Source organism: Solea solea, chromosome 6 (assembly GCF_958295425.1).
Source record: "Solea solea chromosome 6, fSolSol10.1, whole genome shotgun sequence".
In the NCBI taxonomy this organism is placed as follows: Eukaryota; Metazoa; Chordata; class Actinopteri; order Pleuronectiformes; family Soleidae; genus Solea; species Solea solea.
Window position 1 is genome coordinate 710,393 of NC_081139.1, and position 14,113 is coordinate 724,505.

Consider the following 14,113-nt stretch of genomic DNA (forward strand, 5'->3'; position numbering starts at 1 on the left):
TGCTTATCCATCTAATCCAGAAATGTCAGACATATAACACTATGTTCTCCTGCTCACTAGTCAAATTAGTCTAAATGGGATTTATTGTATTGTTTTGTTGATGAATTCTGTAGCTTCTCTGCAGGTTTTTTTGTTCACGTGTCTGAGTGACTTTTATGAAAATGCACTTTATCAACGAGGAAAGAGTGAATCAGAACACACAGACTGCTTTTTATAATTTACTTTCTGTGTCACTGTGTATTGTTTTGAGTTGAATGATACTGCAAACATTTACACATTTCATTTGTTTTTTGCTGGTTCAAGCATCTTTTTTTTGTAACTGAATATGTGTACAATAGCCTTTCCTCTCCACAATAAAAACACTCACATTTGTGTTGTATTTTGGATAATAAAACATGTCAAATTAATAAAGTTGCTGTATTACTCTCTTATTTTAAATGTATGTGCAGTATTTAAAATATTTGTTTAATCTTGTTTATTTGAAGAAAATAAACAATGTTATTAGAATTTCTATTCTCATTTTCATCTTAGTCTGTGGCCAAATTCCAGAAACGAAGTTAATTTTGTTAATGTTTTCATTTGAATCAAACGCTGCCACTTCAGTTCTGTTGTGTTTTACCACCATCTTGTGGTCAGATTGTGTAACTACAACACATTTGTTTTGCAGGTGCGTACGTGCAGTTTTATTGTGGATTTTAAATGTTCTGTTCCTCATGAAAAATGCAGAGTAATTAAGTCAGGGAATTAATTATTGATATATCTACACATTTATTTTGCTTTGACTGTTTTATTATTTTATTGTTTGTTTTCTCCATGCTAAAAGCCTATTCATATGCTTGTATATATTTTAATGTTTGTTTTTAATGAAACCACATTAAATTATAACATTAAGTGAAATTAGGGATGTAAATCAATAGAATCAGAAGGGAAGGGTGTGAAAAAAATAATAAAGACAGGAGTTATCACACATTTCAAGTATGTGTGTTCAATAAAGCGAGAAGGGAGGCATTATAAGTTGTTTTTGTGTCATTAAACGTCATTATTTTGTCTTAAATTGCCTTAGTAGTGTTGCTGTTTACACCATTGTGTCCGTGCGTGTCGACGACTCGTCACCGTTTGACCCGATCTGCCCTCGCTTCGCCTTTTCCGCTCACCCTTTTCACTGTGTCCCTGCGAGGATCCCGTAGCATCAGTTCTTCCGGCTCAGAACTTAGCGCTTTACGTGAAGGTCGTGAGTCAAAGCTCGTGAGTATTTCTCCTCCTAAACCCCGTTAAACCTGTTGAAAATCATATTGTTTGATTAATTGTATCATCCACTAAGTGTTTGAACTCGACAATAACTTGTATGTTTCACCGCTGTGGCTTTATCTGGTCTCTTTTATTTGCTTTTGTCACCGTGTAGTTAGCCGTTAGCTTCGCCCAGCTCACTAACGTTATCTCGTGCGGGCGTGTATTATTCTATTATTTTCACGTTAAATGTGGACGTTTTTCTTAATATTGCCGACTGCGTGTCACATTTGATTCCCTTTTATGATAAATAAACAAACAAATGAGGTTTGTAACGGACGTGTCCGGAACGTGACTCCGGAACCGGCTAATGTGACCCTGCACCTCAGCTGCGGACATTTAGCTAATTTCACGTCATTAGTTAACAATTATAGATTATGTGTTGAATCTGATTCATATGCGTTTATTTACATCCAGTTGTAGTTTTACATGAGGCTTTTAACAAGTTAACCAAGTTGAATTATTCTCTATTAGAGGTCGACCGATATTTTCTGTGACGCTAATTGATGTGGATTTTCTTTTGGTCCATGTATTTGGTCCTTTTTTCCCTGGTCATACACAAGTTTGATTAACTTCACTAATCATCTTACATTTTGATCCATTACGATGACTATCTCAAATAAACATGACACAATTCAACCATATCTGCCAAGATGTTGCTGAGATATACACATGTGAACTGTGATGTCTTATAAATAATAAGAATTTAAGAATTAAGAATTTAATTTTATTAATCCCCTTAGGGAAAGTATTCCTCTGCATTTGACCCATCCTAGAATAAAGATGCCACACTGAGTAGCGCCCGGGGAGCATTGGGGGTTGGGTACCTTGCTCAGGGGTACCCCAGCCCTTTTTTTTTGGCCAGGTGGGGATTTTGAACCGGAGACCCTCCGGTTACAAGTCAAGTTCCCTTTCCACTTGGCCACGGGCTGGATAAATAACATGTATATAGGAGATAGATGTGGATTTTAAGCTGCACACAGGTTGTTTCTTCATGAAAAGTTTATTTCTGGGATATTTGTGTTTCTCAAAGAGCGAGATTGACAATACACTACTATATCTACTGTTTATGATGCGTATTACGTGATCTTAAAATACAGATAATGCCTTGATTTTTTTTGATTTTTTTGGCTTTTTAATGTTAAATGAAGGATATTTGTGTGTTAAAAACAATGACATTGACTACAAATACGGTCAAATTCTGATATTTCCTGATGTTTTGCCCAGTGTAAAAAAAAACAGGTAATTCTGTGTGATGTCATCTGTGGGTAAATTTCTTACCAAAATTGAATGGGAACATATTTAATGATGACCTACTCGTCACAATAAAAATCAGATTGACCTTACAGATAAAACCACACTGATACTGATAATATTGGTTGCCCTTGAAGTGTGTGACCATTCATGATTTGACTCCACGGGCTGTACATGATGTTTGAGCGTCGTCTGTGTCTCCCCACAGGTGAATCCACCATGTCTCTGCCAAAGCCTTTGATGAGAGGACTGCTGGCCAGGCGCCTGAAGTTTCAACTGCCCATGGCCTTCGCCGCGTCTTTCCTGGTTGCATATGGATATAAAGTGAGCATAACACAACCTGTTCACACCTCACTTTAAACTGAAAACACACCCGTCAGTCATTGAACGTGTTGTTTTCTGTTCCCTCAGTTCCTGGTGTCAGACCCCAGGAAACGGGCCTATGCTGAGTTCTACAAGACGTACGACCCCGTCAAAGAGTTCGACAGAATGAGGGAAGCCGGCGTCTTTGAGAGTGTGCGGCCTATTGGCGAGTAAAGCCACTGTGAGTCTTTTTTCGTGGGCAGACTCTAATTAGTGGATAAAACGACAGTTTCTTGCACATGTTTCATTTTAAAAACTGAAATTTGGATTTCAATATCAGTCAATGAGCCTCAGTAAAACAAGGCTGCCCGTGGGGACACAGGCAGTTTTTTCCTAACAGGAAAGTGGAGTTAGTTGTTAACCACTCGCTCTCTTCCACACCAAACTCCATAGAGAAAATCACTGATTTTAGCTCGTGAAGGCACGGGAGCTGCTGGTCTACTGCTGCCCTGGTGGTCAGTTTGTGTCACTGAGGTGAATCTAAATGAAGGCTTTCAAACATCAGTCACGAAACGACACATTTCAACTTATTGACAGAGGCAAAACGACCGACAATCGACACATGCTCACCTCGACAAAAAAATAGTCGACATTACATTACATGTCATTTAGCAGACGCTTTTATCCAAAGCGACTTATTGTGCATTTAAACATTGGAAACACTGGAAAAAAGGTTTTTGCATGCGTCATCACAACGTCCTGTTTCGGTGTTTAAAGTGTTTCGCCCGAAAACTGAACGTGCCTTTTTTGGCCATTTCCTGTGCATTTCTACTAAAGCTGATGTAGATATGATTGTGGTGAGTCTTTATTTAAGTGACTTCAATCTGGTTTTGCTTGTGTCCCCACTGAAGTTAGCGCCAGCTGTGCATCATTACCTCATGCAACCACTCTTCTTAACACCTGAAATATCCTTTTAACTGCAAGTAATAATTGTACCTTTTGTGTGTTTTGTTTTTTTCCTGTGTTCCAGCTCTCTTCTTCCCCTTTGTTTGTTCCTGGTCTTGAGGAGGAAGTTCCTTCTAGCTCTCATGGATGTGATTTACTGATCAGATGAGAACTTCACATTGTTTTGTTCCTCTAAATAAAAAATATTCTATTAATGGTAAAGTACTTTTTGTCTTCTTTTGTTTTCTATTGTTACCAACAAAGTAAAATTATAGTGTTGTTGTACTCGAGGATCCTGGTATCTATCAAGATTTCGGGGATATTTTATATTTACATTTATTTGTCCTGACAAATCAGGATTTTAAATTGAGACCCCGTTCACACCTCGTATTAAATGGAGGCTTCATGGGTGGGATCATTAGGACTTTTTTTTATACAGGGTCTGAACAATGTCTTAGGTTCATGGAGACGAGCACAAATTATAAGCAAAATTTGATTGTTTTCTTTAAAATATATATATATATTACCTGAAAACCACTCAGTTTTAAAATGTAGAACTTTCATATATACTTAAGACGAGGGCCTTGGTTTACAGAGGCCGTCATCTTGTGCCGCCATGTTCCTACAGCAGCCTGAACAGACAAACCAGTCTGAGAACAAGAATGAGGAAATTATTTCTGGTATGCACAAAACAAGGTCAGAGGAAAAACTTTAGAGCTTCAAGAAGTTGACAAACTTCAATAAAAATATGGGGAATAATGATTGATTGTTTTCCAACATAGGCCGATAATGAAACCTGAACAGAACAGTATCACAAACAGCTGCCACTCGGATTGTGGCAAATTTGTTTTCTCCTTAAAAAGCTTCTCGGCGTGTCTCTGCAGACAGCGAGTGAAGACGGCCTCTGCGCACGGACCCTGATCCAGCAGCATGGACCTCAGCTTGTCTCCATACGTCTCCTGAAGGTCTTTGAAGACATCCTCGGCCAACGACTGAGCCTTGTCCAGGTGTGGAACCTGTCCCTCGACCACAGTGAGTTCTTCCATGGTGCACATGACGAGACGTTTGATGTTAATGGGTGCCATCATCTGGACAGAGTGTGTGCTCGTCCTCTGGAAGATATGGACAAGCACCTTGACGAGGAACAAAAAGACGTGCTTCTCTGTCCGGTCTGCAGATGGAGCTGTTTGGACCTTCATGTTCTTTAGACCTGCTCTGGGAAATGGACTAAATTTGATGTCATCTGTAGATCTCTGTTGGTCATTCACTCCTTAGGAAGTTACTTTGTGTGAGAGGCTTTTATCTCGAAGCTGGCTTTGAAACACTGTTCCTAGGAACAGGTGATGTCACAGTTCTCCCTCAGTTCATTTGTTTCAGTCCAAGAAAAGAAAATGATTTGAAGGCAGTAATGCAACACCAGGAGACAACACATTTGGAGCACATCTGTTGGCGCTTTTCCATTATACAGTTCTAGCTCTACTCGGTTTGAAATCAGTCACGTTGTTTTCCATGTCTTCTTAATACCTCCTTAATGTGGCCGGGGTCGTCATAGCAAAGGCTGCATGAAACTGCCATGGCGTGGTTTTGTACGCGACACAAACACGCAAAATAGTGACTTGTAAAGCAGTTGTTTTATGGTGTAACTGAATCATTAGAATCAGTTTTGTTCTCAGAGTCGTTCAGTACTTCCTGTATGACCGGAGCACAGACACTGAACTGAATAAAACACCACTTGGGTCGTGATTGGGCTCACGATCGTCGGCTTTCAGCAGTGCTGTCTCTAAATACACCAGACTGTTCAATGTTGACATTTTAGACATTTCCTTTGCCAAATGTTGGAGATTAACACGTTTTCAGGGACTTGAAGTCTTTTTAACTGATCTACAGTGCGGCATTGTTCGCTTTGATTCTTGTGTCGGACGTTGCGCTCGTGACTATTCCAGTGACGCCACTCTCTGACCAATCAGTGGCCGGCAGTCTGTTCACGTCACATTTTAGTATCGGCTCAGCTCGCTTGGAACCTCGTCAAAGCACCAGGTGCCCGGTACTATCACTGATGGAAAAGCAAAAAAACTGAGTAGAGAATGTTTTTTCGTTGTCTGTCCAGCTGTGCTTTAAATAATAAAATCCACAGCATCATTGAACATTTAGCCCCTGCTATGTGCTGTTTTTTTCAGTGTTCATTATTTTGGTTTTTATTTATATTTATTTTACACCAGTAAAGAAATTATCCCTGCTTTAGTTTCTGTGTTCAAAATGAAAGAGTAAATGTGAAATATTTGGTTCTTATAATAATTATATTGATTTTATTAGACACAACAAAAACAACAGTATTGGCATAAAAAAAGTCATGACAGAATCTTTTTGTAAATTTCACTCATATGTAATGTAATATTATTATGTAATATTATTCACAAGCAAATGGTGTCGACCTAACACCTTGCTCTGCAGAGTTTTCCTGCTCAGCTCCAAAGTGTTGCTACTTTTTCAGATAGGACAGTCTGCTCGTGTGAAAGTGGACGCTCCCCTGGGGACACAACAACTTGCTCCTCATGTGGAGGTGGACAGCCCTCTTGGGAAATGACAGCCTGGTCCTCAGGTGTCTCGGGTGCATGAGACTCTGTTGTTGGAGGTGAAGACCTCTTCTGCATCCTCCTTTTCTGGAGCTTCATTTTGGTCCAGTTTTCATGTACTGGTTTCCTCTCCACCATGGTCTTACGGGTTCCCCCCTGCTTGGTCTGGTATGGATCTTCACTGAAGGTGGAGGAGGACGTCCACTTCTTCTCCATCCAGACGTTTGTATAGCAACTCTTCTGCTCCATGTTGATGTTTCGATGATCACTGTTGAGATCTGAAGCCTGAGTGAGAAACTAGTTTCTCTCATCTTATATTCCCGTGTGGTCATCAAAGACATCAAAGGCATGTCCAAAACCACCACAGACATCAAAGGCACGGGAGGTGTTGCCATGACATCCAAATCACAGAATGGAAAGTTTGATTTTCTTTTTCTTCTCATAATTTCCAGCAGGCTGTACACCAAGAGGCGTGACGCCGCCCTCTGCAGGAAAAGTGTTTTTAAATGTTCCAAAGAGCTTCAACATCTTCATGTTTGATTTTTGAAAATGGTCACCTATTATTTTACGACAGTGACAAGTTATTACTATTATTATTATTGTTGTTGTTGTTGTAATAGTACATGTAAGGGTCACATGGTGGAACATATGTATAATTATAATTATTAAAAATAAAATGTTGCTTACTGAAAATGAAAATAGCTAACCATCATATTTAGTTTTATATGCTGTCTATAATCTAGCCACAGGTGGAGGAGGTCATGTACTAGTTCCCATTATAATTTGATATTAACATTAAATTGAGTGCTGTGAGTTTGAGACCTCTGACCTCTATAGAAAAATATGAACAGTTATAAAAATATACAAACAAAATATACAGTATAAACATAACAATCAAAAATGTATGAAATATATACAACAACAGGAAAATCCCTCTCTTATGATGATTAGTATTCCGTGCAGTGTATTGGTATAAATGTGTGTCTGTTGGCGCCCCCGCCGGTGGCGGCCCTGCACTGCAGTCTTTGTCTGCACCGCCCTCCTTCCTCCTCACTTCCGGGGTTTTTTCCACTCTTGTGTTGTGGCGGCGTTTTGTCAAACGGCTCTTAACTTGTCCGGGATGAAGCAGGCGGCGGAGAGACGGCACCGGGGTGGAGACGGTTCACCGTCAGTGACGCGACTTACCGAACCATGACCGGACCCGGTATATATGCGTGTGTGTTTCTGTGAGTGCGTGTGTGTGCGCGCGTGCGTTTCTGTGAGCGGGCTAACTGCCGTTAGCCGTCGCCGCTAGCGTTAGCAAGTGAGTTTGAATCGTTGAAACTCGGGAGTCGAGTCCGAGCAGACGGAGAAGACAGAGACGGAGACGGAGACAGAGACAGAGAGGAGACAGAGACAGAGACAACATGGAGAACAAGGACAAAGTTCAGATGAGGAGCCATCCTCGCAGGTAAATGACCAACACCTGCACTCACCTGACATCCTCTGAAGTTAGCCTCAGAAAAAAAGACCAAACCAACCAACCAGAACATACTCTACTCAAGTAAAAGTATCTCTATTTTAATAGAATTTTATTTTAGTACAAGTAAAAGTACTGGTCTAAATATGTACTCTTGTTAAAGTAGAAAAAGTTGCTTTTTTAAAACAAAGCATAAAGGACAAGGCGGCACAAATCTCACATGAATTGTTTTTTAATTAAAGGAAAACCTTTACAAATTACAAAAGTGCTGACAAAATAAAATATGTAAACACACAATGTATCAGTTAAATGGGTCAAAGGTCACAAATGCTGTAACTTTCTCACCTGTCCTGTGTCCTCATTATTCACCTGTCCTCTGTCCTCACTATTCACCTCTCCTCATTATTCACCTGTCCCCATTATTCACTGCCTAAGTTTTTTTTATTATTGTTATTGTAATAATAATAATAGTAATAGTACAATTAAGTTTTTGAAGCTCTGTAATTTAAAAGTACAGTACTACTAAAAAACATACTTAAGTAAAATTATATATAAAATATTACAGCAAGGAAAAATAAGAGCACATACTACGCACAGTTGTCGTACACAAATTAAAACCAACCCTCAGTAAAAAGCCTGTCTAAAAAGATAAGTTTTCAACTAACTTCAGTTGCCATCCCATCACTCAATTTACCTTCTCTAGTTGTGACTCAGTTCAGAACAGATTATAATCTGTTGTTTACACAGAGTTAGTGCCTGTGTTGTCTTAGTCTGTTTTGACTGGTAATCTGTAAAAAGGATTTGTTTGCACGGCTGAATCCAGTTAAATGCTTTAACTCCACATGTGTTGATCTCGCCTCAGCTGCTTTCCAAGTATTTGAGTCATTCTCTCCGTCATTGATGTTTATCTTGACTCTGCAGTCACATCAGATTTGAGAACTCTTTGGTGGTCGCTCCCACTGTTGCTACACAGCCAAGACGACAAGTGTCCGTTGTCCCTCGTTTATTTACTGAAAGTATTTGTATTCAAACTAAATAATGATAATGGTGGTAATGTAGGAGTATAAAACGGACTTTTGGTACAGCAATATATTATCATCCCTTCTCAAGAGAGTAGAGAGATGCACTGGCATCAAATATTGATGATTTAACTGACAGCGGGATAATAGTGGTGAGAAAAATGTAGCTTTTTTTTTTTTTTAGTCATCCAGGTCATCGGTAGGGATAGGAATCGGTATCGGTCCGATACTGGTCAACATCACTGGATCGGATATCAGACAGATAAAAATGTATAATCTGATACAATCCAGAAATCCTATAAATCACATGCTTCACACCGCAGAGGTCGTAAAAATGTAAATAAAAATCAGTAAAACCATGTTAGCTGAGTCATTTGGGCTGTTTATTTCTTCTTTTTTGGGAGAACAATATTTGTTACACAGTTGGAGAATTATGTCTTTTGAATTGACTCGGCTCAAATGTGTTGTTAACAGCTTCATACGTTCATAAATGGGCTAAAATGTCGGGTAGATACTCGAGTACTTGAAAAGTGGTGACATCCCATCCCTAGTCATATGGCGCGTTTCCATCTTGGTACAGCACGGTTTGGTAAAGCCCTCGGTTTGGCTTGCGTGTCTCCTGAGAACAGCACTGTTACTTGGTAGGCGAGGGTGTGTGCGCTGAGCTTGATGGCTGTGTCAGTGAGATACGTTGTGACGTCCAACTCGTGCACGACAACTAACAACAACATTAAGCGCGACACAACAGACGACAACATAATGTGTACGCCAACGCGGCAGCTCGTTGTTTTTCTGCTCTGTCTGTCTCAACAAGACCAGCTTTGTATGAGAACAGCTACAAATGTTTGAGACTTTATTGAAAACTGTTGTAGATGTTGGGCCAGAATAAGAAAACACCATCAGAATAATAAGTGGATTAACGGGTCTTTGAATGTGATGCTTTTGGTCTGTGTGTGTGTGTGTGTGTGTGTGTGTGTGTGTGTGTGTGTGAGCGTTGTTTGACAGCAGGAACTGACTTGTTCCTTTTCTGTCCACTTGTCAGCAGGATGTGAGGGAAACACACAGTGTTCATGTGTTATCAAGTCCACACTCTCTCATCCAGTGTTTCCTCATTACACTGATGTAAGAGCACCGATCACATTTATCTGTCCGTGTTAAAACCTCCACACTATTATCCCACACATTTTCAGTACGGCCTATTTGGATTTCAAAATGATCAAACTGATCAAGGACAATGTGTAGGGATGCTCGATATTGAAGATTTTTGCCGATATGGTGATATATCACGAGTGCTTGGGCTGATAACCCATACCGTGTTGCAGCAGATCTAGATATACATTTACTTCATTGAGCAAAATAAATAAACGTAAAAGAAAATAATAGTTTTAGAGGGCGCCAGCATACAAGTCCAGGAGGTAGAGTCCTATTTAGCTTAATCCTGGTGTTTCCTGGTCAATGTATGTATGTATGATGTAATGTATCACTATATGACTGTTTGTCTCGCAATATATTGATTAACACAGAACCGTTGCATCGTGATATTATTGGTATCGTGGACCCTGTGATTCCCACTCCTAATCAAAACATTTAAAAAGTTTTTTTTAGCTTCTTAAATGTGAATTTTTTCTGGTTTCTTTGTTCCACATAACAAAGAAATCAATAAAACTGAGTCATTTTGGTTTGTGGACAAAACGAGACATTTGAGCACGTCATCATTTCCAGTTTTGATAAACACCAATCGACTTTTTATGGACCCAACATGTACTCAACTGAAAAAAGATTTACTAGTTCTATCAGATTATACATTTTTGTTTTCATTTTTTAAATTTAACTCGGGTTGGACTGATTTCTGATTTCTGCAGCTGCTCCACGCAGATCTGAGAGAAGCCTACGTTCCTTCATTTAAAATAGAACTTCAAAAAATAAGAAAGGAACAAGCCAAGGGGAAACAGGGAGCATTTTAATTTTAGCAGTGAAGGTATTTGGTGTGTTCTCTTCTTTGAGCCACTACAGAGGTTCCCTAGAAGTCCAGATTATGGGCTGCTTCAGCAGATAAACATGTCGCTGCTTGGTTAATGGTCTCTCTGTGGCTTGTGGTTTGAACTTGAACCGCCTGTCCCCAATTCAAGCGAATACAATCTGGTCCAGAGAGGTTAACGAAAGATTCAGACTTCACTTTTCAACAGACAAACATACGCCGTTTGCAGTTTGACCATCGTCGTCATTTACAACCATTTTCTGTCCATGACGACGACTTTTTTCATTTTTTACACGTAGCTGTACAGATGTAATGATTTGAGGAAGAATGACTTTGACATTTATAAAAATAATTAGAAAGTCAAATAGAAACAACATAATCCTCGTGTTCTTCACACGCCACCGGGCAACAGCCCCAGTGGTTAACTAAAAAGAGTAGAAAGTTAACTAAAAGGAGTCAAAACTTAACTAAAAAATAGTAGAAAGTTAACTAAAAATGAGTCAAAAGTTAACTAAGAGAGTCAAAAGTTAACTAAAAAGAGTAGAAAGTTAACTAAAAAAGAGTAAAAAGTTAACTAAGAGAGTCAAAAGTTAACTAAGAGAGTCAAAAGTTAACTAAAAAGAGTAGAAAGTTAACTAAAAAAGAGTCAAAAGTTAACTAAGAGAGTCAAAAGTTAACTAAGAGAGTCAAAAGTTAACTAAAAAGAGTAGAAAGTTAACTAAAAAAGAGTCAAAAGTTAACTAAGAGAGTCAAAAGTTAACTAAGAGGGTCAAAAGTTAACTAAAAAGAGTAGAAAGTTAACTAAAAAAGAGTCAAAAGTTAACTAAGAGAGTCAAAAGTTAACTAAAAAGAGTAGAAAGTTAACTGAGCGAGTCAAAAGTTAACTAAGAGAGTCAAAAGTTAACTAAGAGAGTCAAGGGCACATTAAGTAACATTAATAAGGGCTGTAATTGGGTTTGCTTACTGTTAAGTCAAACTAAACATTTAACTATGTTATTCAAGTTGATTAAAGTATAAATTCATACATTATTCAAGGTGTTATAAAGGTACTGGTAACACAGTTGTATATTTAAGTATTGAATAAGAAACCCTTAACAACAGTAAAGCATTTACTAACCTTTATTAACACCTTTTTGTGAGCCTTAAACAACCACACGTTTCCCTTTTTACAATAATGGTCGCAGTAATAAAGGGTAATTATGCTTAAGAAATGCTTAATTATAGTTAAAGTAAGACTTATTCTGTACTGCCATACATTTATACTTAAGGGATGCATGTTTTACACTTTACAATAAGGAGCATTAATAAAGTTAGTGCTATTATACATGAATGGACAGACAGTTAACAGTTATTACTGACATTAACTGTAGCTTCACAGAATAACTTCATCAATCTGTATAACGCTAATAAAATGCTTAGTTGAAACATGAATTAACTGTTAGTAAATGCTTATAACCGCATTGAATGATGTTAATTAATGCAGCATTATTGTAAAGTGTTAGCAGTCTTGGCGCGACAGGACAGAGGAAGAGCGAATGGTCTCTGGATTTGATATTTCCACCTGTCTTCCTGTGATCATCATCCTCCTCATCCTCATCCTCCTCGACTATGACTATGTCTGAGTCTATTTTTGTTTCGGTCTATTTTCGTCTCCTCTGAAGTTTTCTTCTTCTCTTCACGGCACCTTTCTTTAAAAGATAAATCTATTAAAATGCGCTAGATTTATTACCACTGCACCTCAACACTGTGGAAACTAAAAGAAAATATTATCTGTTCTTCATCATACTCATTTTCAGGCTCTTTATTAATGAGAGAGGCAACAATATTTATACCGATTTAAAAGAAGTAAACATTATCTATTATTATTATTATTATTATTATTATTATTATTATTATTATTATAATAAGTAGACACAATTCTGTCAGGGAACTCTTTACTATTTGTTAGAGTGGATTATAAAAACACAACACATTTGAACATGTAAATTTATGGATGCCTGTTTCTGCCAGAAAAAGAATAAAAAGACTAAAAGCGTTAAAAGTTTTGCTAATAAATAGTAGATTATATGTCATCATTTAAAGTCAATTGCAAAGCAAAAGTCGTCTTATTACAAAAATCATGTCTTATTTTGTGTCAACTAGGACTTATCTCATAATTATAAATTCAACTTCCCTTGTCATATTTTTGACTTTTTATCTCATAATTGACTTTTAATTACACATTTCTTAAAGTTTTCATCTCATAATTAGAACTTAAAATCTCATCAATTGGACTTTCCGTAAACTTCTCTTTTGATGTCTTCATTTTAAATTAGCCGAGGTTTTCATAGAAGAGTGAAAGACAGTGGAAATAATCAATGATTGGTGTCTTTTTGACAGGTCAGTGGTTTTGCACAGTTGGTACCAAGTTTTGAGAAAACTGGTCGCAATTATTGGCAGATTAATCAGAAATGAAGGTAACTTTGTGATTTCCTTGTTGTTTCTTCCTCGTCCTTCAGCACTGACATGTCTCTCTCTGTCTCCCCGTGTGTGTGTGTGTGTGTGGTTACAGACAGCTGAAGAAGCTGAGTGAGGACAGTCTCACCAAACAGCCCGAGGAAGTCTTTGATGTCCTGGAGAAGCTGGGTGAAGGGTGAGTGAGTCACTGAGTCACTGAGTCACTGAGTCGTACAGTCAAACAGAGCGTCAGTGTGTCCTCACTGTTTTTTAATCTCACTCAGTATCTGCACCTCCCTCCATCTCTCATGTCAATGTCTGCCTCATTTCTTCCTCCTCTCTGTTGGCATGAAGCTCCTCCTCCTCCTCCTCCCTCTGCTCGTCAACATAAACACTGCCTCTTCATATCCTGTGTCTCAACACACTTCCTGTTCTGAGCGGCTGATTGACGCTCTGACTGTCTGTGCGTGTCTCTTTAGGACCCTTTTGTTCCTCTCATGAACTCCGACCTTGTCGGCACCAATAGTTAGGCCTGAACAATTCATCCAAATGTTATCAAAATTCAAACATATCTTCTGGTCCTCACAACTTTAAAGAGCTTTTCAGCTTTAAGACGTGGTTTTAGGGTTAGATTTAGTGTTAGGCATTAAGTTTTGATGGTTAAGCTAAGGGGCAAGGGAATTCCTTATGTCAATGAGTGTCCCCAGTAAGAATGCTGCACAAGAATGTGTGTGTGTGTGTGTGTGTGTGTGTGTGTGTGTGTGTGTGTGTGTGTGTGTGTGTGTGTGTGTGTGTGTGTGTGTGTGTGTGTGTGTGTGTGTGTGTGTGTGTGTGTGTGTGTGTGTGTGTGTGTGTGTGT

General features: G+C 38.6%; 2 protein-coding genes across 4 annotated transcripts in view; both read left to right on the forward strand.

The window, feature by feature from the left end:
- The first annotated feature begins 1,092 nt into the window (after positions 1–1,092).
- On the forward strand, positions 1,093–4,011 carry LOC131460328 (cytochrome c oxidase subunit 6C-1). The gene is made up of 4 exons (XM_058630709.1): positions 1,093–1,245; positions 2,750–2,865; positions 2,953–3,085; positions 3,875–4,011. The coding sequence occupies exons 2-3, from the start codon at positions 2,761–2,763 to the stop codon at positions 3,076–3,078; spliced, it is 231 nt and encodes a 76-aa protein (XP_058486692.1). The 5' UTR covers positions 1,093–1,245; positions 2,750–2,760; the 3' UTR covers positions 3,079–3,085; positions 3,875–4,011.
- Positions 4,012–7,408: 3,397 nt separating this feature from the next.
- LOC131460757 (serine/threonine-protein kinase 4-like) overlaps positions 7,409–14,113 on the forward strand; it is a 36,710-nt gene continuing 30,005 nt past the window's right edge. For all 3 annotated transcript variants that reach the window (XM_058631534.1, XM_058631532.1, XM_058631533.1), the window contains exons 1-2: positions 7,409–7,812; positions 13,370–13,450. In XM_058631534.1, the coding sequence (XP_058487517.1) occupies positions 7,769–7,812; positions 13,370–13,450 (125 nt within the window). In that variant the 5' untranslated portion in view covers positions 7,409–7,768. The remainder of the gene's footprint in view (positions 7,813–13,369; positions 13,451–14,113) is intronic.